This window comes from Epinephelus lanceolatus, chromosome 21 (genome assembly GCF_041903045.1).
Source record: "Epinephelus lanceolatus isolate andai-2023 chromosome 21, ASM4190304v1, whole genome shotgun sequence".
NCBI classification, from domain to species: Eukaryota; Metazoa; Chordata; class Actinopteri; order Perciformes; family Serranidae; genus Epinephelus; species Epinephelus lanceolatus.
Genome location: NC_135754.1, coordinates 37,281,504 through 37,305,127, shown reverse-complemented (window position 1 = coordinate 37,305,127; position 23,624 = coordinate 37,281,504). Strand labels below are relative to the sequence as shown.

Below are 23,624 nucleotides of genomic sequence, written 5' to 3'. Positions count from 1 at the left end.
ATATTTAAATACACAGAGAGTCTGCAGCTCCTTAAAAAGTCCTTAAAAGTAAAAATGGTCCTCCAGTGCCTACATTGGTATTTTTGTTAACTGTGATGTCATTTCTTGGAGTTTCTTCTAATGTTCATATGTGTGAAATCTGTACAACCTGAGCTAAAAGGTAAAAAAAAACATTTTGATCCAACAGATTTTTAACATAACCTAAATATTTCTTAATACTGAACTGTGTACATTATTTACTTTTTGGAATATGATCATTTTTATGAGCAGAGTGAAAAGGTGCTTTGATGCATTCATGATTCATTTCTCTGTTTTTGTGTGGTTTTGCACTGCACATAATGTAGCGTGATGACATCATCATGAGCGTGCAACGTGATGACACAATAGACAGGAGCCTCAGCTTCCTGCTGCACAAATAATAAATGTTCTGTCTTTTACAGTTCTTATTTTAGATCTGTTTAAACAGGACCGTGCAGACAACGACCTCCTGCAGCCGTCTGCAGAAAGTCTGCTTTTAAAGGGTTAATGTTATAAATATTCATTAAACAGAGTTAGATTTAGATTTGTGAGGTTGTAATTGCCACAAACATTTTTTTAATTTCATTTATCCATCTTTAAATTTCTTTTGTCAAAATGAGTCGAGCTCCTCACTGTGAACGCTCACATTTAGGGATCTTTAAACCACCTGAACCTCAAACTGTCTTTTTACTTTTTACATTGTTTTTACCTGCTTTTGATTCAGTGTCGATGAAACTGATTCATGATAACAGAACAAACAAGATGCATCAGTCAAAAAACAAAACCACAGATCAGTCTGATAAGTACACAAGAGAAACTAAAATAAGTTAACCATTAAAAAAAACAGGGCGATATTCAAAGTAAACAGTGACTGCTGCCATTTTCAGTTCATGTTATATCATATAATGAAGTGCGTGTGTGCGTGTGTAATCAGTCACCCGAGTTTTTACCTCACACTTGATGAACGAGGGCTGAAGGCACATTTGTAGAATCTTGCAACTTGTAATTGTGCATTTAATTTGAGTTTTGTTGAGGAGAAAGTGTGTGTGAGCGCGACGGTGCTGAATTAACTTCAAACTGCTGCGTCTGTGTGAGCGACCCCTCTCTGAGACAGTGTCATTAATCAGAGCATTAAGACCAACAGCAGCTAACAGCATTAGCACATGAGCAGAGGATGTGAAGTGCGTGTGACGGGCTGGAAGAAGGAGCAGAGAGCTGAAGAACATGGCGTTCTGCAGGGCGAAGAGGCGCTGGACTGTTTGATGTATTAACTCGCTTCATTAGCATCACTGGAAATATCCAGACTTCATGAATAACATCATGACGTGGACGAAAGTTTCAAAGCTGCTCAGAAGAAACTGAAACAGAGCGGTGTCACCTCTGTCACACAGCAGCTGACGGGGAGGCAGAGTCATGACCTTCTGAACATAGTGAACATATCTGAGGAGGAACATCAGGTGTTCCTGAGTGAAACGTACAAACAGGTACGTCAACCTGCAGCTGCCCTCAGGTGCAGCAGTGACTCTGGGGAGGGGCGTGGCTTAAGGTTTGGTTTGTTTTGAAGTTATTGAGTCAGATTCTTTTTCTGTGGCGACATCTTGTGGTGAGGACTGAAGATTACAACCAGCTGAAACTTCTCCTGGTCAGATTTCCTTCAGTGCTGATGGTTCAGGAGCTGAATTATCCACACAGGTCTCTTCCCTTTTAGAAACAAACACACCAGCTGATTTAAACAAGGAAGAACTCTGAATAAACAGGTTTTAAACAGCTGCTGTTACCAGTAAAGCAGGAGTTACTCCTCTGTGTCGCATCGACACCGCACCTGCGTCTTCAAACAACTTCACCAACAAACACGGCGTCCAACACGGAGCGAATTGTGTTGAAGTTAGAACAAATAAATGTTGAACAACAACTACAACGCAGAAAAAAAGAGAGAAGACGGAGGAGATTACGGTGTATGTTACAGCATCTGTTATGTTACGCTGTAGATGACAGTGTAGGTTATAATGAAGGTTACAATGTAGGTCACAGTGTAGGATACGGTGTATGTTATGGTGTATGTTACGCTGTAGATGGCAATGTAGGTTATGATTTAGGTTACGGTGTACATTAGAGTGTAGGTTACAGGGTAAATTATGTAGGTTACGGTGTAGGTTACTGTGTAGATTACAGAGTATGTTATGGTGTAGGTCACGGTGTAGGTTACAGGGTATGTTATGGTGTAGATTACAGCAAAGATTACGGTGTAGGTTACGGTGTAGGTTTGAGGGTATGTTACATGTAGGTTATGGTGTAGATTTGAGGGTATGTTGCAGTGTAGATTACAGTGTAGGTTACGGTGTATGTTACGGTGTAGGTTACAGGGTATGTTATGGTGTAGGTCACGGTGTAGGTTACAGGGTATGTTACGGTGCAGGTTACAGGGTATGTTATGGTGTAGGTCACGGTGTAGGTTACAGGGTATGTTACGGTGTAGATTACGGCGAAGATTACGGTGTAGGTTACGGTATAGGTTACGGTGTAGGTTTGAGGGTATGTTACATGTAGGTTATGGTGTAGAATTGAGGGTATGTTGCAGTGTAGATTACAGTGTAGGTTACGGTGTAGGTTACAGTGTAGGTTACAGGGTATGTTATGGTGTAGGTCACGGTGTAGGTTACAGGGTATGTTACGGTGTAGATTACGGCGAAGATTGCGGTGTAGGTTACGGTGTAGGTTACAGGGTATGTTACGGTGTAGATAACGGCGAAGATTGCGGTGTAGGTTACGGTGTAGGTTACAGGGTATGTTACGGTGTAGATTACAGTGCAGGTTATGGTGTAGGTTACAGGGTATGTTACGGTGTAGATTACGGCGAAGATTGCCGAGTAGGTTACGGTGTAGGTTACAGGGTATGTTACGGTGTAGATTACAGTGCAGGTTATGGTGTAGGTTACAGGGTATGTTATGGTGTAGATTACGGCGAAGATTGCGGTGTAGGTTATGGTGTAGGTTACAGGGTATGTTGCGGTGTAGGTTACAGGGTATGTTATCATGTAAGTTACAGTATAGGTTACGGTGTAGATTACGGCGAAGATTGCGCTGTAGGTTACGGTGTAGATTACAGTGCAGGTTACGGTGTAGGTTACAGGGTATGTTACGGTGTAGGTTACAGGGTATGTTGCGGTGTAGGTTACAGGGTATGTTATCATGTAAGTTACAGTATAGGTTACGGTGTAGATTACGGCGAAGATTGCGCTGTAGGTTACGGTGTAGGTTACAGGGTATGTTACGGTGTAGATTACAGTGCAGGTTACGGTGTAGGTTACAGGGTATGTTACGATGTAGGTTACAGGGTATGTTACGGTGTAGGTTACAGGGTATGTTATGGCGAAGATTACGGTGTAGGTTGCGGTGTAGGTTACGGTGTAGGTTACAGGGTATGTTACGGTGTAGGTTATGGTGTAGATTGCGGCGAAGATTACGGTGTAGGTTGCGGTGTAGGTTTGAGGGTATGTTACGGTGTAGGTCATGGTGTAGGTATGGGGTTAATTCGATGCAGAAGTATGAATCTCCTTTGAGGCCTCTCCTACAGAGGTGGGACACACAGATGTTAGAGGCTGCTCTCTGGAGGAGCTCCTGGTGTGTGACTGTAGTGTTCACTGACACTCTGGTAATTGAGTGTGACACAATTAAAATAACAGCAGAGGAACAGTTTCATGGTACATTTCAGCTGCCTTCACACACACACACACACACACACACACACACACACACACAAAGTGAGCAGTGAGGACTAAACACTACAGGATCAGTCACGTCTTTGGAGCTGAAATCATCTGAAGTCAGAACCTGACACGTCTCCTGACGGCGACACTCATCTGTGTTGTTTCTCACTGAGCTCAGCTGACAGCACGCCGCTCTGACAGCTCCACACAGGAAGAGGAAATGATGCCTCGCTATGTTACATTCACTTGTTCTTAATTTACACGATGCCACTGTGCTGCATGACTCCCTGAGTGGAGAGACGAGATACTCCACGACTGCAGTGTGGAGTGTCGTCCCACTCATCCTCTCCTCCTTTCACTACAGCGTGCTCTCTGTGTCTGCGAACGCCCCCGCATTGATGTGGGAGCTGAGGCAGCCCCGGGAGAACACGCCGACTCTGCACACATTTCTAAAAATAGACCAAACCAAACGCCTCGACTGGAGCCGCTTCGCAGGAGGAGGAGAGACGATGAGAGTACGATGCTCGATCTGCAGCCCAAAAATGGCTCGCCGGTGATGTCAGTACGGCTGAAAACGCCGGCGTCTCTCTTCCGTATACTAAATATGGACATGGTTGTGAGGGAAAAAAAGGAAGGAAGCTCCTGCAGTTCCGATTTTCCTCTCTGACCATATAAGGGCTCCGCCATTCACATGCTAATGTGAGCAGAGGTGGATCTCTGTCAGGTCTGCGCCGTGGATCACAAGCATCCACTCTGACTCTGCTTTATGTAACCAGAGGAATTCATATCAGGAGATTCTGAATCTGAGCTGAAGTTCATACAGAGACATTTCCACCGTCCTCTGTCCTCTGTCCTCAGGCCTTCCAGCTGTTGCTCGTCTCCTCCTGAGACAGAAACAAGTGTCACAGTCACACACTGCTGCAGTGTGTCACAGTGGAGTTTTTTAAGGATTTGATTAAACCTTTCCCAAACATTAAAGCCTCACTGAGCCTAAAATTAGGAATTAAATTAGCAACAAAAATCTTTATAAAAGATTACACTCCTATAAAAACCAAAAGCAACACATTAAGAACAGAAACACACCCTGCTCTTCCCTCTGATGACGGTGTCACTCACAGCGAGATGGAGACATGCGTCATTTTCTTCATCCTTCCTGAGGAGCATTGTTTTGGTTTTTGCAGATTTTTATTGAAAAATATTTGGATTTTTTTTTAAATAAATAAAATAAAAGATGCTTCTGGAAATAGAGAAATCATAGTTTTTATTGAACAGTAACTTCCAGGTGGAGAACCCTCTTGTCAGTTACATCAAAATAAAATGGCGCCAAGCAAACGCTGCTTCAGTTGGTTAGGTTTCAGCCACAAGAAAAGCCCCAGAAGATGAGTTCATATTCCTCAGCTCTGACTGAACCTAATCTGACGTCACAACTGATCACACAACAGAAACAAAGAACAGTTTTGATTCTTCAAACGTTAATTTGTTTTTTTTTAATAAAGAATATCGTAAAACTTCACAAACATCCTTTTTTCTGTTTTTTATGGAGTGTTTTATGTTAAGAGTTGAAATGAAAAGCTTCGGCATCAAATTAGACACGTCAGCGTTTTTTATACGAGTAACTCCTTCCTGTGAAGACACGAGACTGATGCTGTGAGCTCTGTGCGTGCCGCAGACTGTTGGTGAGACTCTGCCCACGCACACACAGTGACAGAGCTAACTGTAGCATCACACAGCTAACGTTAACTAAGAGTTTTTAATGAGCGTAACCAGAGTCGAGCCTTTTTGTTGTGAGTCTGTTGGGACTGTTTAAAGGCTCGCAGCTGGATGTTAGCCGCTGCTGCTGTGTTAGCATGTGCTAACCGAGCAGACGTTGAACTGACTGTTCACCATGAGGACGGCGGCACCAGAGACCGTCCTGCAGTGCTGCGTCTAGGTCTGCTGGGCCGTCGGGGATCAGACGCTCGGCACAATCGTGTCGTCTACCTCTGAAACTGAGAACGACATGTTTGGTTCTCTGGTCAGCGTGCTGCACATCTTCTTCTTCTCTGTGTTTATTGGCAGCTCACAGATCAACTCTAAAGGTGTGCTGCCACCTGCTGGATCGGGGTGTAGACGCTGCCCGTGTTCTAAAAGTTGGACTTGAGGCTTTTTACCCAGATTTATGTTTCTGATCGGATGTGTGCCTTTTTTTTGTTAATAATCATAATACATTCAGAGATATTTTATATACTAAAAAGCAAAAGTCATGAGACTGAAACATTTCTGATTTCCAGCGTAGCTCCGGTTCCTCTCCTGCTCGGCTTCACTGTGAGTGAATTAATATCCACATATTTTATACTCTACTACATTCAATTTCCCCCTCGTCATCCTCTCATGTATTCCCTCCGCCCAGGGCTCAGCACACTTTATAAAATCCACCTCATTAAAACAATTTAAGGTTAATTCATATGGCCAAATCTGAGGTCCAGGAAACAATTACCCCGTGGTTAATTAATTCACAGGAACAGGCTTCAGAGGAGTGTGTCGGCCTTCGAGGCAGATTCCTCCTCTTCATCGGACATGATGAACGGCAGGAGCACAGCTCAGATACAGGCAGTGATATCAGTGACTCCATTAGCAGGGGAGGCTTTTATTCTGGTGGGTCAGAAAGGCACCGTTTCCTTCCTGCAGTTCAATATTCATCAGCGGAGTGTACCCTATAATTTTCTGCTCATTTGTCTCTCAGATAATTACAGCTGGTCTGGGAGGGAAGTGTTTTAAATCAGCGCTCAGGCGGCACAGCTGGGTGGAGGCAGCAGGAGCGGAGCTGGAAACAGGGAGATGAAAGTAATAATAACGAGTCATAAACAAGGAGAGCGAAGCAGCGACACGCCGTCATATTATCTGCCATCTCTCAGGGAGAGTCCTCCCTAATATTAGTTATTGTTTTTTTCCTGCGTCTGGTGTGAAGTCTCTCAGTTTGAGGAGAAAGTGGCGACCTCGCCGTGACCCTCGTTTCTCTGAGCCAGCACAGGCTGAATTTCCCTCGAGCTTCAACCCCAATCTGAATTCAGCCGGCGTTCGCTCTGCGTACAGGGAAACTGCAGCGAGAGCACTGTTCCCCTTCCGTCTTGTCATCTCACCATCTAGAATAGTTGTCCCACTTCCACACACATTATCCTACAGGGAACGCTTTCTGCCCGTGTCCAACCTTAAAGAGATGGATTGTGGGGTTTTGACTCACCAGCGGATGACGCGTCTGCGAACAGAGTCCGACCTGAGGGATCTGACTGGAGTTTAGAATTAATTGAGTTATATAAGAGCGAAGGAGCGCTGCTGTTCTGTCAGACGACATGATTGAGTCATTTGAGTGCAGAGTTTCTTTTCGTCTGCGAAGAACACCAATGTTTCTGTTTCTCTACGGGGGCAGAGGTGACCGTGAGACAGGGGCACCTTGATCCTGTGCAGGCTCAGGACTCATTGATGCTCAACGTTAGATACAGAGACGGACGGAGTTTCCTGTCCGTACTCTGTGTTCATTTTGTCTGTATTTGAGCAGGTTTCCTGAAAGCTTGCAGATATAAACGGAGCAGATCGTGGAAGCAGCGTAGCAGTTGAAGTGAGATACGACTGTAGGAGAAGTCGAAGACGTAAAGATAATGTCAGAACGAAACGAATCAATAAAATAGTTGAAAGAATTCTCCGTCCACACGTCAGGATGTTCCTAATGACCTCACAGACCACCGCCATCAACAACGCTGCCTCCATTTGAAAGTCCAATATTACGACCTCCCCCACCGCCGCCACGTTTGTTGTTTTACTCAGTTCAAGTTATACATCATTAAGGGGGCGGGGCCTCTTTGAGTGACAGGCTGTCCTCACCTTCTCAGTCAGATGCATGCCTCGCTCCTCCACAGCTCCACCCTCTCGCCCAAATATGGTCACTTCTGGCTCTAAGAAAAACGAAGGTGGCGATGGCTGAAATGCCGAACTTGAGTTTGAAAATGCACGCCAACAGGAAGTACGCCAAGCTTTGGAGCCAATTTTCATACTGGCCACATGTAGTGGCAGTTTCCCGGGTCCGTCATGTGATGTCACTGGGCCGCGCAAGATTATTTCCCATTGACATACATCGAGAAAGAGACGTCTGTAAATCAGTGGATGGATTTTTTTTTAGCGTCACAGCCCTCTGCGATTTGCTTCACCATCAAGACTGAACCCATTCAGTCCAAAAACATTTTTAAAGTCTATAAGAGCTGAGAGACTGAATTATAGGCCGACTGGTTTCACTCCTGCTGCTGTGAGTTCTAGTTTTCGGTCTCTTTGTTACCCAGCCTGTTTCATATTTTAACTTCCATCGAGGGTCAACTTTCTATCTAATTATCAAAACCCAAGTGACGGTGTCAGATGGGAGACGAAGCTCTCCTTCGTCTGCCTGCGTCATCAGAACAGCTCCACTGTACCAATTTAGCTTTCCTCGACAGTTTGTGGCCTTTAGAAAGTCCTTGTCCCAGAGTCACCTCAGGAGGTGATGAAGAAACCACACAGAGGAAGGATGAAGGTGAGACGGAGAGCGACTTGTTCCCGCCTCATTAGCAGCCTTCAGACAAATCACACAGGCCCGAGTACCGCCACTCTGAATGGTACTTCACTTTAACCCCCCCCCCCTGTCTGCTGCCTTTGTCTCATGTCTCTGTCCTGACAGTCACATTCGTCCACACTGTGAGACAGACGCTGCTGGTGTCTGTGATCGGGGACGGACTGAGTCGTGTTTGACGGAGCAGACGAGTGTAATCGTCTGTTAATGTGCCTTTAATAACCTGTCGGACCAGTGAACGTCCTTGAGGTGTCGCATTGTCCTTCATGTTGGGATTCAGCCAAATGGTGACTTAATGATGCTGATAGTAATGTGAGGTACACACACACACACACACACACACACAGTAGTGGATGGACGGCAGATTGTCAGAGTGTTTTGGATCTTTTGGGATTCACAGTTTATAGAATTAATAACTGAACATCGAACCTCTCGTCGGCTCCTCGTTCGCTGGTTGTCACCGAGCTGTGAAGCTGTCAGTTTTTTTCTTGTCTTACAGGTGATTTATATCAACCCAATTACCAGGAGACATGTCAGCATTGTATGTTCCTGCAAACACGGATACGTTACACAGAAGCCACTCGGTTATGGTTCGGAAAAGGCTTAAACACCCGCCGGTAAACACCACAATGTCTCTGTGGTCTCTCATGGTACTATCTCGACAGGAAACGCAGCGATGTCTTAGTAAAAAATGGATGCTCTTCATGGCGCCATCCACGCTGGAAAAGCAGTGATGACTCGCTAACAAACAACCTGTTTCATTGTTTGCTGGTGTTGAACAGCGGCTCAGCAGGTGTCTCTCAGGTGTCACACCGTCCACCATCCACTCCACCTCCTGATGACAGTCAGCTCAGATACGACGTTGGTATATATAAAAAGTACAAATGTAACGTCTGTGTGGTTTGCAGACACGTACAGTGCCAACATTTCCCTCTGGAGTGACTGTGTAGATCACGTTTTTTAAGTCAGTGTTTAAACTCTGACAGCGACGGACCAGGTGATGGGACACTTAAAGAAAACAGTTAAAAAATGTCTTGTTGTTTTCCTGCTGTGCGACCCAATTAGAAGCCAGAAATGATGAGTTGGGGTCATATTGACCAGCTGAGGTCAGTGTGTGTTTGTCAGAACAGTAAAAGCCTTCAGATTTGATCTCTACTTCTCTTCATGTCCTCCGTCCCTCCAGCTTGTGTCTCCGATGATGCAGCCTGTAATGATTATGAATCGTTGGTCAGTGCCATTGATCTTCTGCAGCCTGATTCCTTTTTAAAAGGATCCATTTTGCGTTTCATTAGGAGCACAGATATCAAACAGAGCCCAGCTCTGACGTGTTTACACGTGTGTTATCAGATTACAGGGATTAGTGCTGTTGTCATTCATAACTACATGATGACAGCATGGTTATTAACATGTGAGCCTGTGTGTGACTGCCAGCAGGCTGCAGGATTATGTTCTGGACTGCAGATGTACAAAATGTTGATAAATTGGAGTCTGTCGTCAAGTAGCTGCTTAAAATGTGAATACTAATGAGGAGTTGTGTTTAGCTGGAGTGGGGCTGTGTGTCCTCGGGTGTGTTTAGGGAAATGAAAGACCCAGAGGAGCACAACAATAACTGCGTCAATCATGCAGCTTTCAGGAGGACAAATCTCCCTGCAGCACCTTGTGCTCCCTCGACTGCAGCTCTCTGGGGATTAGAGCTGCTGTGTTTGCTTTCAGGCTCCGTTAATAGAGTCCCTTCAGAGAAAACACCTTCCTCCATGCGGCCCTTCTCTGCGCTCCGCTCCCTGCACCTCTGCTGAGCCCATGAGTCATCCTGGACGCAGAGCGGCCGGGGTAATAAACCCAGATGTGAGCTCTGCCCTCGGGTTAACCACGCTGAGTGATGGACCTGTTCCTGCTCAACACACCAGCAGGCTCTCAGCCAATCAGCAACCTCTGGGGCTGAAACATGAGGCCGAAACCTGCAGTTCCTCTAATGACCACCTGAGGCTGGCTCCAACAGCGAGTCCGTCCCCACAGACCTCCGTGTTAACATGTAGAAATCAACATGTTTACAGCCTGTCTGGTCTCTGGAAATCATTTCAACATTTTTATACGGCTCACCTGTTTACATTTTATTAAGGCTTACAGTTACACATCATTAAGGGGGCGTGGCCTCTGTGAGTGACAGGCTCACAGCTCCGCCCTCTCGCTCAAATATAGTTACCTCTGGCTCCAAAAAACACGATGGTGACAGCTGAGATGCTGAAGTCGAAGTTTGAAAACGCAGGCCTTCAGGAAGTGCGCTGGGCTTTGGAGCCAATTTAGGTAGTGGTCAAACAGTGGTACTGCAATTTCTGGGGTCTGTCATGTGATCTGTAGCCCTACGCCACAGTACTGCTCCGTCATGGCTGCATCTCACGTTGTCTGCTTGTTACGACGTCATGATGTAATCCTACAAGCCTCCAAAAGGCGGTGAAAATATGCCGTGGCGCCAGAGATGTAGGTCAATAGGAATGTGTGTTATATATTTTTTACATTTGTGACATAATTTTATTACATTTATCAAATATTATGGTTTATTGAGTCACATAACCTTTTAGCTTTCAGGTCGTACAGATTTTAGGGTTCTGAAAAACCAAAAAATATGATGTAGGCACCGAGGAAATATTTCTACTGCGGATGAAACTGTCAAAACAGCTTTTCAAATAACTTCTGGAGTGCTAAAATATTTTAATCATGTTCCTACAGTTAGATACTTTTGGATCAAAATGTTTTGTGTGTTTATTTTATCAGATTTGATGAATACTTTTACTTTTTTATGCTCGATTGTCTCACATAACCTTTTGGCTCAGGTTGTTTGAAGATACTCCAGGAAATGACATCACATTAAACGCTGGACAGCTGAGTTTTTAGAGAAGGTTTAAAGAAGGTTTTTATTTTACAGAATGAACTTTACTCCACTTTAGTTTGGCAGATACACCGACCATAATTCTCTAATGTGATTCTGAGCCATGTTTTTGAAGCTGTTTTTAGGTCTTTACCTAATTTCACCCCACGTGTGCAGTAAAGCTCTGAATCTGAGTATTAGACAAACAATAACAAGCCTTTTTTTAATTAATTGGGTCGGGTGTTTTGCTAGTTTTCCAGACGATGCAGCTCTTAATTAAAATCTGCGTCTAGTGTCTGTTTGTAGACGCTGGAGTGGAGCAGAAAGACTCCTGCTGACTGTCAGCTGCAGAGGCAAACATCAGGTTTTGTGTCCAGCTCGTGGTCGTAGGAAACTTCGCTCTCTGTCTGAGAGAGTCTTTGGTTAGTGTTGTCTTTAATTGACGAGGACTCGTGCACACTGGTGCGGACAACAACGTGCCCCCCTTCTCTAAGCCTCCAGTGTTGTGATCTGCTCTGATTGTCAGTAAGCAGCTTAGCTCTGCCGGGTAGAAGTCCACTCTTTCACAATGCTAGGTGGAGATTTTTTGGGATTTATTTGGGCGCAATGAAACAAGAACATCCAGGAATTTGGGGATCTTCCAGATAAACTCATTTGTTTCGAACAAAGTGGTTCAGACCTGCAGTCTGAGACCTGCTGGCTGCTTACAGCACTTTATAACCTCCTGTTTCTCTAATAAGACCCATGTCGACACCATCCAGAATTATCCTTGAGAAACATTTGATTTGGCTGCAGCAGGTGGAGTCAGGGTGACCTCTGATTGACCATCTGCTCTCCTGAGCTGTTCTGTAGCTGATCTCTGACCTGCCGAGAGAGAAGAGCCCACAGGGATCGATGAAGAAGAGCCTTAATTAGACGATAGACGAACACATTTGTTATAAAAGGCAGAAATAATGAGCAAAGCCGGCGCAGTGTGAGGCGTTAATCCTCCGGCTGTATTTCATTCCCAGCTGAGTGGTTTCACGTTGGCAGAGCAGCAGCGAGGAAGAGGAGGAAAGATGGAGGGAGGGTGATGATGAGTCTCACACTGTAAGGTTACAAAGAGGAAGACTGATCTGTCAGTGTTACTGTGTGTGTTTGAGTAAAGGACGAAGGCGTGGTTTCAGCTGTGGAGCGATTAGAGCTGCAGCTACTGATGAAATATTTGACAGATTAATCGATCAATCGGATACTTTTCTTTATCAGAGAGCAACAGTAAATATGCAAATCAGAAAATAAGATGTCTTAAATTAAGAACTTACTGGTTTCCTTTTTGGATTTTTTTTTAACTGCTAGAACTGTGAAAATAATTAAGCTCCATCTACAACTGACAACACCTGATATTTAGCTTTTCTGGGGGTGTTTTATGATGTTTTATTAATTTGCTTTTAATGTTACTGCCCATGGTGCAACGACACAGAGCTGGTTGAAAATTGGCAAAATCAGACATAATGCATTATTTACAAGATTTCATCTCAATGAGCATATTGATTTATTTATCATGTTTACTAGTCCATACCCATTGGTAGCTTTGTTACCTTCTACCTATGCCAATCCTCAATGCCTATGTGCAGTTTCACATAGATTGACCACGTCAGTGAGTAGAAAAACGTGGGACAGACAGAATGACTGACTGACAGAATGACACACTGACAGTTTCCGTGATTATGTACAGCATACCATACCATGACTTAGTCATACCAAACATTAGAAAACACCAACATTGGTCCACAGGGGGAGCCACAGCGATCGGTCGCATTTTAGCCATTTTGAAGCATTTTCCTGTTGTTATAGCGCCACCCAGTTGCCAATTAGAGTTAAATTTCTCCAGTCACCTTGAGGCGTCCTGTTCTACATATCTACCAAGTTTAGTAAAAATCCATATGGCGGTTAGGCCTAGATAAGAAATGAGCTCTCTAGCGCCCCCATTTTGTTTGATGGAGTCAATAATGGAGGGGTCCCCTCAGATTATGTGTGGTCATATGCCTACAAAGTTGCGTGGTGATGGGTGAAACCCTTGAGATGTTATACACCTTTATGTGATGAGCCACGCCCTCCGCAATATTCATTGCCTTATAGAAGCTCAGTTTTAGTAAGTTTTCCAACTTTTGCCAAGAGGGAACTTTAGATATTGGTCCCTAGATTATGTTCACCCAGTTTCATGCAGATCGCTCAAACTTCCTAGGAAGAGATCCATTTGAAATGTGTTCCTCATGAGGAGAGGCATCTCTGTGCAAAGTTTCATGTCTCTACCACATACGGGGCATGAGATATGCCCATTCAAAGTTTGACATTTCAGTGGGTTGCTATAGCGCCCCCCTTTGGCCAATTGATGTAATATTGCTTCATTGGCATCCTCCCATGACCCTCTACCACTGTGCCAAATTTCACATGGATTGACCGAGTCAGTGAAGAGAAAAACATTGAACAGACACACACACAGTTTTCGTTATTATATAGTAAGATGTAAGGGAAACTTTGCAGATTTTCAACCAGCTCTGTGTCCTCACAGTTTGTGCAGATAAATGATATTTGACTTCCCTTTGTGCTTCCTGCTCATCTGCTTGTGGTTGTCCCCAGTTTTCCCACTATTTGGTGGACTTTTGCCACCAGATAAGTGGGGACCTCCAGCTGCTGGCAGCCTGGAGAGAGGCTGAGTGTTATTCATCATTCTGCCCATGTTGCAACAACACAGAGCAGGTTGAAAATCGGCATAATTAGCCACAATTTGTGAACATTCATAATAAGCCTTCATCTCAACAGCAGTTATAGCGATTTATGTGAATGCTAATGTTAAGGTTACCTCTGATCCACTCTGTAAACTGGATGCTCTCAGTTTAGATGCTGAAGCTTTGACAGTGAGCTGTAGTGGAGGAACAGAGTGGACCCGGAGAGAGGCACCTCAGGAACTGTAGTTTGGTTTAGATTCATCTTTAAATGATCCCATCAAATCATGTCTACTCATTTGAGGTGGAGCGTTGTGCCACAGTGATAATGATCCATGGGAAACACGAAGCGAACCACCGTAAACCTGCTGTTCATACATTTATAGCTGTTCAACAACTCTGACTGTATTATGATATATCGATAAACACCACTGGAGTGATATAGAACTCCATATACCATGGTAAAAGATTTTGGCCCCCACCGCTGGCAGAGAGGAAATATAGATTAGAGAGGACTAAAATGATAACAGGACTAAATAAATAAACAGCCCAGTGTAACGACCTCTGATCATCTGTCATTTCCTCTGAACTAAAATCCTCTCTGGAACGTGTGTTTGTAAAGTGCAGTTTTCTGATCTCCCTCCGGCTGCGATCAACATCTGTGTGTGTGTGTGTGTGTGTATGTGTGTGTGTGTGGTGCTCCAGTAGCTTGTCGATGGCCGGTGGCTGTTTATTAATGGATGGGATGGAGTGTGTGTTGGGCGCCCTCCAAGAATCAAAGGAGAAATTGAAAGTACACGGCGGTGCATTTATCTGCCTCGCTGCTCCTGATGCCCCGTCCTGCAGCACTCAAACACTTCCACAGTGTTCGAGCTGCCACTGCATTTTCATAAGCAGATGGGTGGCGGGTGGGCAGGCAGTTGGGGGGGGTGGGGGCTGTAAAGTGGGATGGTGTTTTGGAGACGAGAGCGTTGTGTTAAACTCTGGACAAAAACATGTTTCTTTGTGGTGTCAGTGCACAGGTCAGAATGTTATTTATACAGACGTGTATTTACAACACAGCCGTGGTGGAAGAAACACTCGCGAGCTAAAACGAAGCGACTGTTAGCAGTGAAATATATTAAAATATTCAAAGAGTGTTGATGGTGAATGTAGAGACCTCAGACTGTAAAAGGTCCTGGAGTTTGGCATTTTGGCCATCGCCATCTTGGATTTTTGGAGCCAGAAGTGACCATATTAGGATGACAGAGTGCAGCTAACACTAATGCTAGCTGCTAGCGTGGTTAGCACAGCACATTAACAGCTAAAGCTAACTAAAAAACAAAACAAAAACTGAACATGCGACTCTTAAAGCCCAGTCAGTATCCACTGTGTGATTTTGGGCTGTCCCAGACCAAAGATGATCAGCGGTAAAGAAACGTGGCGATATCTTTGGTCGTGGCTCTAAAACGGTGGTGCCCTGAAAAATAAGTATTTGGGAATGCGTACGTGCCTTGACCGTGTCACTCTGGTGTTTGAGTGCGCCTGCCGCGCATCTACATGGAAAAAAATGAATCTGAGGGCACAAAAAACGCGGCATGTGTACGGCCGCTTACAAGACTGATCAGGACTGATTCCTTGTTTACTCCCGTCAGCGCAGAGGTCACGTGACCGCAGCCTTTCAAATGACGTGTGCAAATTACTGGCTCATGATTACGTGAGATATGTTCACATTCTGGTGCATTAGTTTTCGACTTTGTGAATCTGGGGTTACACCATGGTTAGGTTACCTGACTAACGCTGTTGCCATGGTAGCGGCTCGTCAAGAAACAACATCCACCTGTCACTCAGGTTGTTGTTGTGTTTTTAGCTCCGAGTACAGTGGACCGCAGCTTTCTGACCAAGCGTGAAAACATGACGAGGAAAAGACAGAATCAAAGATAAAAGCAGAGACGCATCATCTGACACTGTTTAATGTGAAAGGTCAGAGTTTGGGAACTTCAGCCGTCACATAAATGTCGATGTTCAAGTAGCAGCACCTCAAAGTTCAGTCCAGTACTTAAGTAAATATGCACTCATGTCCGCCCCACCTGCTGCTCCGACCCTTCTTAAATCCCTCCTACTTCACCTGAGTCTCGTCAGCATGAACGCAGCACTTCCATTAAGCCCATTAATCCCCTTCAGACAGCCCACTCTCACAGTGTCCCCTCTGACTGTCCACTGTCCACTGTCCACAGGTCCACCGACACTCACCCACCTCTGATGTCAGCTCCCTGTCCATCAGCCACGAGGCCGATGAGTTAATTGGATTGTAGATGTGTTACAGATGTGTTATAGATGTGTTATCGACAAAGTGGCGCTTGGTTTATATACAGAGCACTATCACGTCCTGATGTTGGTAGAAATGCATTACATTTATACTGTGTTTTATAAGATGTTTCTAGGTTTAATCACCTCTTGTGTTCTTAAGTGTCATAAACATCAAGTTTAATTTGTGTTTTAGCGTATATGTAATTTTATTAGTATTATATTAACTTATAGTTACCAGACTGAGTGTTAGTCAGCACCGATATTTGAGGCAGATTTTTGCTACGTGCCCTTATAGAACGACTCGTATGATATTGTACAAATTAGCGCCCCAGGAAGGACGTCACATCCCTAACATATTTAGTAAGTAGTAATTAACATAAAGTTAAAGATGTTAGGTTTAGGAATGTACCTCAAAATGACTCCCGTCAGCTCATTGGTCACGTTATCGCAGCCTTTCAAAATTTTTGGGATACGTACGAATCGGGGTGCATTACTTTTCGTAGGAAAACGTACAAACAGCCTGGTATTTGAGATATTTGACTTCTGCCCGACATAAAAACACAACGTAAACAAACATTTTTCATAGTTTGTTTTTAAGAAAGAATCGTGACAGAGTTATGTCCCATTTATTTTACCCTGTCAGAACAGACAGTGCCCCCTGCTGGGCAGAAGTTAAAATGACTTTAGCCTCCTGACACCTGAACTGCTGCTTGGTGGGTTTGGATCAGTTGGACCAGATCAGTATAAGAAACTAAACATTGTCTTTGTACAGGAAGTAGTTGTGGAAAAAAATAAAATGTCCTCATATGTGGACAGTAGGTTTTATTCAATGGTCACATGAATGTAAGAAAGAAACTGTTTATTTCAATGCCGGAACATGATTGGACAAAAAAGTCTCAGTGTCCTCAAACAAGACAATAAAAATGTCCCAGTGTCCTCAAACGAGACGAAATAATGTCAGAGTGTCCTCAAACGAGACAATAAAAATGTCCCAGTGTCCTCAAACGAGACGATAACAGTGTCCTCAAACAAGACAAAATAATGTCAGAGTGTCCTCAAACAAGACAATAAAAATGTCCCAGTGTCCTCAAACGAGACAAAATAATGTCCCAGTGTCCTCAAACGAGACAATAACAGTGTCCTCTAACCAGACAATAACAGTGTCCTCAAAGGAGACAGTAAAAATGTCCCAGTGTCCTCAAACAAGACAATGATAATGTCCCAGTGTCCTCAAACAAGACAATGATAAAGTCCCAGTGTCCTCAAACGAGACAATAACAGTGTCCTCAAAGGAGACAATAAAAATGTCCCAGTGTCCTCAAACAAGACAATGATAAAGTCCCAGTGTCCTCAAATGAGACAATAACAGTGTCCTCAAAGGAGACAATAAAAATGTCCCAGTGTCCTCAAAGGAGACAATGATAATGTCCCAGTGTCCTCAAACGAGACAATGATAAAGTCCCAGTGTCCTCAAACGAGACAATAACAGTGTCCTCAAAGGAGACAATAAAAATGTCCCAGTGTCCTCAAACAAGACAATGATAAAGTCCCAGTGTCCTCAAATGAGACAATAACAGTGTCCTCAAAGGAGACAATAAAAATGTCCCAGTGTCCTCAAAGGAGACAATGATAATGTCCCAGTGTCCTCAAACGAGACAATAACAGTGTCCTCTAACTAGACAATAACAGTGTCCTCAAAGGAGACAATAAAAATGTCCCAGTGTCCTCTAACAAGACAATGATAAAGTCCCAGTGTCCTTAAACGAGACAATAACAGTGTCCTCAAACAGGACAATAAAAATGTCCCAGTGTCCTCAAACGAGACAATAACAGTGTTCTCAAAGGAGACAGTATTAAAGCCCCAACGTCCTCAAACGAGACATTAATAAAGTCTCAGTGTCCTCAAACGAGACAATAAAAATGTCCCAATGTCCTCAAACGAGACATTAATAAAGGAGTACTTTCTAATTCACAGTGTCTTAACATCTTATTAATAATCATAAATAAACAAGCTTCAGCCACAGCATGAGATCAGGTTTTGGACCTTGTCCACTTTTGTGTCGGGATCGGCTGCAGACTGAGTTGGCAGAGACGGCCGCCATCTTGTTTTTACATGGATTAGTGTATTGTACAAAAAAGTGTCCACGAACGAGGACAACAGGTCTGAGTGAAGCAGAATGAAGTATAAGGAGCAGCAAACCCAGAACATGACGTCGTATCCTTTGCTTTCTTGACTTTGTCGGACTCGGTACGTGTCTTTGTCGCGGCTTTTTAATGATGAAATCGGAGGCATCTCTGTCAGTAATGAGTGTTTACGTCGTTCTGATGTAAACACAAAAGTTCCTCTGATGTCGCTGACGTTTTAACTAAGCTGAACCCGAAACGTGCGGCGTGATGACGTCACAGACGAGCGCGGTTCTGCAGACAGTGTGTGAACAGGTGGAGGCTCTGACGAACTGCCCGTCTGTGTGTGTTTCTCTGTGTCGTGTGTCTCATTGTTCTCGGGGTAGTTTGATCTGTCGCTGTCTCTCCAGGTCTCTCCCTCTGTTCTTTGCTCAAACTAGATCTTTTTGTTCCTTTTTTTACAACGCATTGCATATTCAGAGGAGGCAGCATGTAGGTATCTTAAAACGACACGCACCTCCCTGGCTGCATGAATCGTCCTTTACTTTTGTCTTTTTCTTTCTTAGCTTTCAACTTCCTCCTGGGTTCTGCTTCTTGGTGTTCCCCCTGTTCTGTTGTAGCTCAACACCTAATGTGTTAATGCAGAGACAGATTTTCTTTGGTTCTGCTCTTCCTGTGTGTCTCAGCAGTACGATGAGGAACTCTTGGTTTCACACTTTTAGATATTCAGTAGTTTGCTTGATTAGCTCTTTGATTTTTTTCCCCTTATTCTGTCTGTGCTGCATATTTCTGTACCGTTCTTTTAATTTGTCACCTTTTTTAATGAGTCTTGTCTGCTTCGTCAGTTTCATGACAGATGTTTCATCCTGTCCATTGCCTCCTCCTCCTCCTCCTCCCTCGACACCCTCCACCTGTCTCTCATCTGTTCTGTGTGGCTGCATGCTCTGGTGTTTGCACGATGTATGTAGCTCTGGCCGACATTGGGAAGATTTAATATCACTCTTCTCTTCTCTCCCCTCCCTTTGTTGTGTTTATTCTTCTCTTTGTCTCCTCTGTGCAGGGGAGGTGCTCTTTCAGATGGCTGAAGTGCACAGACAGATCCAGATCCAGCTTGAAGAGATGGTGAGCATGTGGTGACGGTGGTGTTGCTAAAATCAGCACTTCTAAAGCCACCAGTCTGGAGCCAAACAGATTGTGGGCCTTTTGCTTTGTAATCTCCACACAGCACGATAGATTTTAATATTTAATACTCATAAAGACACACTCTCACACACTCACACACTCCCACACACTTGTACACACTCTTACTGTGCAGGAGTCGTTTTATACCTCCACACCGACATTTAGTTTTCAGGGTGTCCATCTTTCCCAGTCTCATGAACGTGATATCTCAAGATCGCCTCAAGGGAATTTTCTAAGATTTGGCACAAACGTCCACTTGGACTCTAAAAATGAAATGATTAGAATTTGGTGGTCGAAGGTCAAAGGTCACTGTGACCTCACAAAACATGTTTTTGGCCATAACTTCAATGGAATTCATTCACTAATTATGACAAAACGTCACACAAATGTCGACCAGGATAAAATGCTGAAACGAAAAAGTCAAAGGTCAGCTTGACTGTGACATCATCATGTTTTACCGTCATATCTCAGGAACAGAAGGGGAGACATTTGGTCAGATACTGAATTGGCGAACGTGTCGAGTTTGTAACAAACACACTTTATTTTGAAGTGAAGTGAACATGCAGCACAGAGCTTGTGTTTTGAAGTGCTGTTTCCTGCTGTAGAGTGAGTGAATTACAGACAGCTACTTGACAGAGGCAGCAAACTTCCTCGATGAAGTATGACGCTGAATATATTACTGTTTGGACCTTGAACGAATGACTGAGGAGGAATCTCGAGGCTGTGGCTGCACCAGTTGGAAACCACAGGTATTGATCTTTTCACAGACATGGATGGAAACTGTAACGTGAGGTGGTGATTCTAGTTTTCCGCAGGCAGCAGCTTCACGTAACGACGGTTCGTTCACTGATCTGATGTGTAAATTGCAGCCATCACAGACTGAGAATAGTTTTCAGGTCACTTCCCCTTGAGATCTTTCTGGATTCTTCCTCAGAGGAAATTGGCCAATTGTGGCGACATTAGCAGAAACATTTAGTCAGCCCAGAGAAGAAGTGAGGAGCTTTAATCTTAGTCCTGTAATGGATGTCAGTGATCCAAAGCAGTGTCATTTACAAATTATCTCTTATCCAGAGAGAAAAGTGACGTTAAGCAAAATATTCTCCCAGACTCATAAACTGGTGTGTCCTCTCCAGGCGGTGAACTCAGAGCTCCTCACAGTCTGTGCTCACTTCCTGCTTTGTCAGCCAGCGTCTCCTGCTGATAGTAGTTTGATGAAATATGAATTATAAGAGACAACAGCCTTGTTTACACAGAGGTGGCGCTGTAGAGCCTCTACAAAGTCCCTCTGCTCAGAGGGTAAGGAGCTCCTGGACCTCATTGTTCACTATGTGTGGACATTTTCTGTTCTTCTTCTTCGAGTTAGCCGCTAACTGCTAGCAGCTGCTTTTTAAATCTCCTGCAGTTGGTCGCATGTATAACACATCATCAAAACATCACGCCCGTCCCACCCATGGTTAGAATTCCTTCAGTTTTCATTGTTCAGGACCTGAATTATCCATAGAGGTCTCTTCCTCTCAGAAACAAACTCAGCAGCTGATTTACACCAGGAAGAACTCTGAAGAAAGACATCTCACGTTAAAAAGTCAGTCCCGTTGTGGAGGTGCTGCTGCAGTGGCAAAGATGAAAACACGAATGTCTCCATCTGTTCTGCGCTACAGTAGAAACATGGCGGTGCAACATGGTGATCTCTGTAAAAGAGGACCTGCTCCCTGTGTAGATATAAACGTCGCATTCTGAGGAAATGAAAACACATACGATTTTTACTCTCAGCTGATTATACACTAAAGAAAACAGACTGATTATATTGGATTTAAATCCTCCACAGTGGAGCTTTAAATAACATTTTCAATGCAGAACTTTTGTATCAGGGTATTTTGACACTGTGGTGTTGGTATTTTTATACCTCTGTAAAGGATCTGAATATTTCCTCCACCACTGCAAGTGAAGTATTAAATATAGAATATTAAATAGTTAATTATGATTTGTAGTTTCCTTGGTAATATTTCAGCACTGGCTCCACCTGCACACAGAGAGGCACACACACACTAAACATGCAGAGAGACAGCAAGTTGACTTTGGCGTGCTTTTACATACCAGACATCCTCCCATAATCCGTTGGGTGTGACATTTCCGACAGCAAAACAAATCCGTCCCTTGGAGTCATTATTGCACCACAACACTGCAGCATCACATTCCTCTGTGAGAAGAGTCCTCTGTGGTCGTCCGCAGAGCCGCAGGACGTTCATTCAGTGTGTTTCTGTGTCTTACAGCTCAAGTCCTTCCACAACGAGCTGCTCACGGAGCTGGAGAAGAAGGTCGAGTTGGACGCACGCTACCTGAACGTGAGATTCACTCTTTGATGTTCTGTAGAAACAGAAAGTCCCTAACCATAACGCTCATATCTGTTCCACCATTCAACACCTTTCAGCCTCTTTTAGTTTACTGTTTTGGTTTTACAGCACATGAGCTGTTTGCGTCAGTCTCATCAACCTCATTTCCAGCAGCAGTAGGCGGCCATTTTAAACCCACGATACACGACCTGCTGAGCACCACACAAGCAAAGTCAAGAGAAATAAAGTGAAATATCTGGCTGATAAGACCCAGATAAAGTCTGAGCACTTTGTGGAGAGCTAAGGGACTGTTCTTTATTCATCAGAGGAGGGGGTGGCTGCGGTGTGACCCTCCCCTGAAGCTCCAAATATTTTTCCTTGACTCTCGCTGAGTGACTGGGGAAAATCCATGATCCCTCCACCATGAATTAGTGATTATATTTTTATATGATTTTTGGAAGTTAACGAAGCCGGTGATCTCAGCAGAGTCATCGACCCCCGCTTCAAATACTAGATTGGCTCTCTGATGAGGAAAAGGAAAAGGTGAGACGAATTGTAGATGAGGTCTCGTGATGAGGCCCGACCTGCGGCATTCCAAGTTATTAATAACATACAGACACGTCCCGTACAATAGTCCACCTTCCACCTTCTCTTCCCTCTTTCTATCACTCTCTCTGTCACACACACAAACACAGCAGCGCTGCTCCCGTTGAAGCTTCAGATATTCGCAGGTAAATACCACTGATGCTTCAAAGGCCTTAAAATGGTATTTGTGACAGCCCTCGAAATATCAGACTATAGAACACTGACCAATCATAATCGAGTATTCAGCAAAGCTAGCAGTGTGTCTCACACTGCACACTCCTGTTCTAAACACTTAATATTTTGAGTGCGCTAAGTGCGTTCATGCTGCATGGTACGGGAAAATGCAGTGTATGGTCCAAAGTTGCACTAAGTACAAAAACTGTTGTTGAATAGAAGCCATCAGTAATTTTTGTTGGGTCTGTAATGATTTGGTACCACCAACAAAAATGTGAGCGCTAACGTTAGCTTGCTAGGTAACAGCGGTACATTTTAATCAGTACTGATGATAATGCTCCACCGTCCGTTTGCAATTTGCTGTCTAAAAAGAAGACAAAGAAGAAGAAGAAGAAGAAGAAGAAGAAGAGGCAGTTAAAAAAAAGCCTTTGTCACTTCCAGTGAAAAACAGCAGTGTGTGATTTGAGACAACACTACCCTGTTGATATTAGTGCACCACACAGGAAGTACACAGTGCACTACACTGAAGTGCACTAACAGAAGGATGTGATTTGAGACAATCTGGGTAATAATATGTTGAATAACTCTCTTATTGTTGCCTTGATTCCACCTTAAATAATTAATTGAACAGCCTGTATTTAAAACATCAATCATAATCATAAGTACATTATGTAACAACGCGCCTGACCCGCCGTGTGCTTGAATGCAACACCACTTTTAACTGTGCTCGGCGTCAGTCAGGTCTCTCCAGGGAGTGGAGTTATGGGGGATACAGTATGAACCATGTTCTCATAAAATCATCGGCCACGCTCTCTCCTTCATTTCCCACCGGCTCTCATCCAAACCACTGCAGCAAGTTACATAAATTACTTCCCACTCTGCCCTGTGAATCATGACTCATTCTGTGGAAATAAGGACTTCTGCAAAAAAAAATAAACAGACAAATTCATTTATGGTGATCAGTGGTTTGGAGTCAGTCCCAGAATCATTTCACCGTTAGAGACGGGGGATGTACCGGCGTGTTTGGAAACCTCCACGATGAAGGTCAGCCAGTCAAAAATTCAGATGCAT

At 44.0% G+C, this 23,624-nt stretch overlaps 1 protein-coding gene across 10 annotated transcripts in view; it reads left to right on the top strand.

Annotated features, from left to right (window-relative positions):
* Nucleotides 1–23,624, top strand: part of baiap2b (BAR/IMD domain containing adaptor protein 2b) — a 109,058-nt gene that overhangs the window by 44,177 nt on the left and 41,257 nt on the right. For 9 of the 10 annotated variants that reach the window (XM_078163122.1, XM_078163130.1, XM_078163128.1 and 6 more), the window contains exons 5-6: nucleotides 19,343–19,404; nucleotides 21,735–21,806. In XM_078163122.1, the coding sequence (XP_078019248.1) occupies nucleotides 19,343–19,404; nucleotides 21,735–21,806 (134 nt within the window). Of the gene's footprint in view, nucleotides 1–18,768; nucleotides 18,775–19,342; nucleotides 19,405–21,734; nucleotides 21,807–23,624 lie in introns of those variants that run through there. The other variant, XM_033611417.2, reaches the window with a different exon arrangement.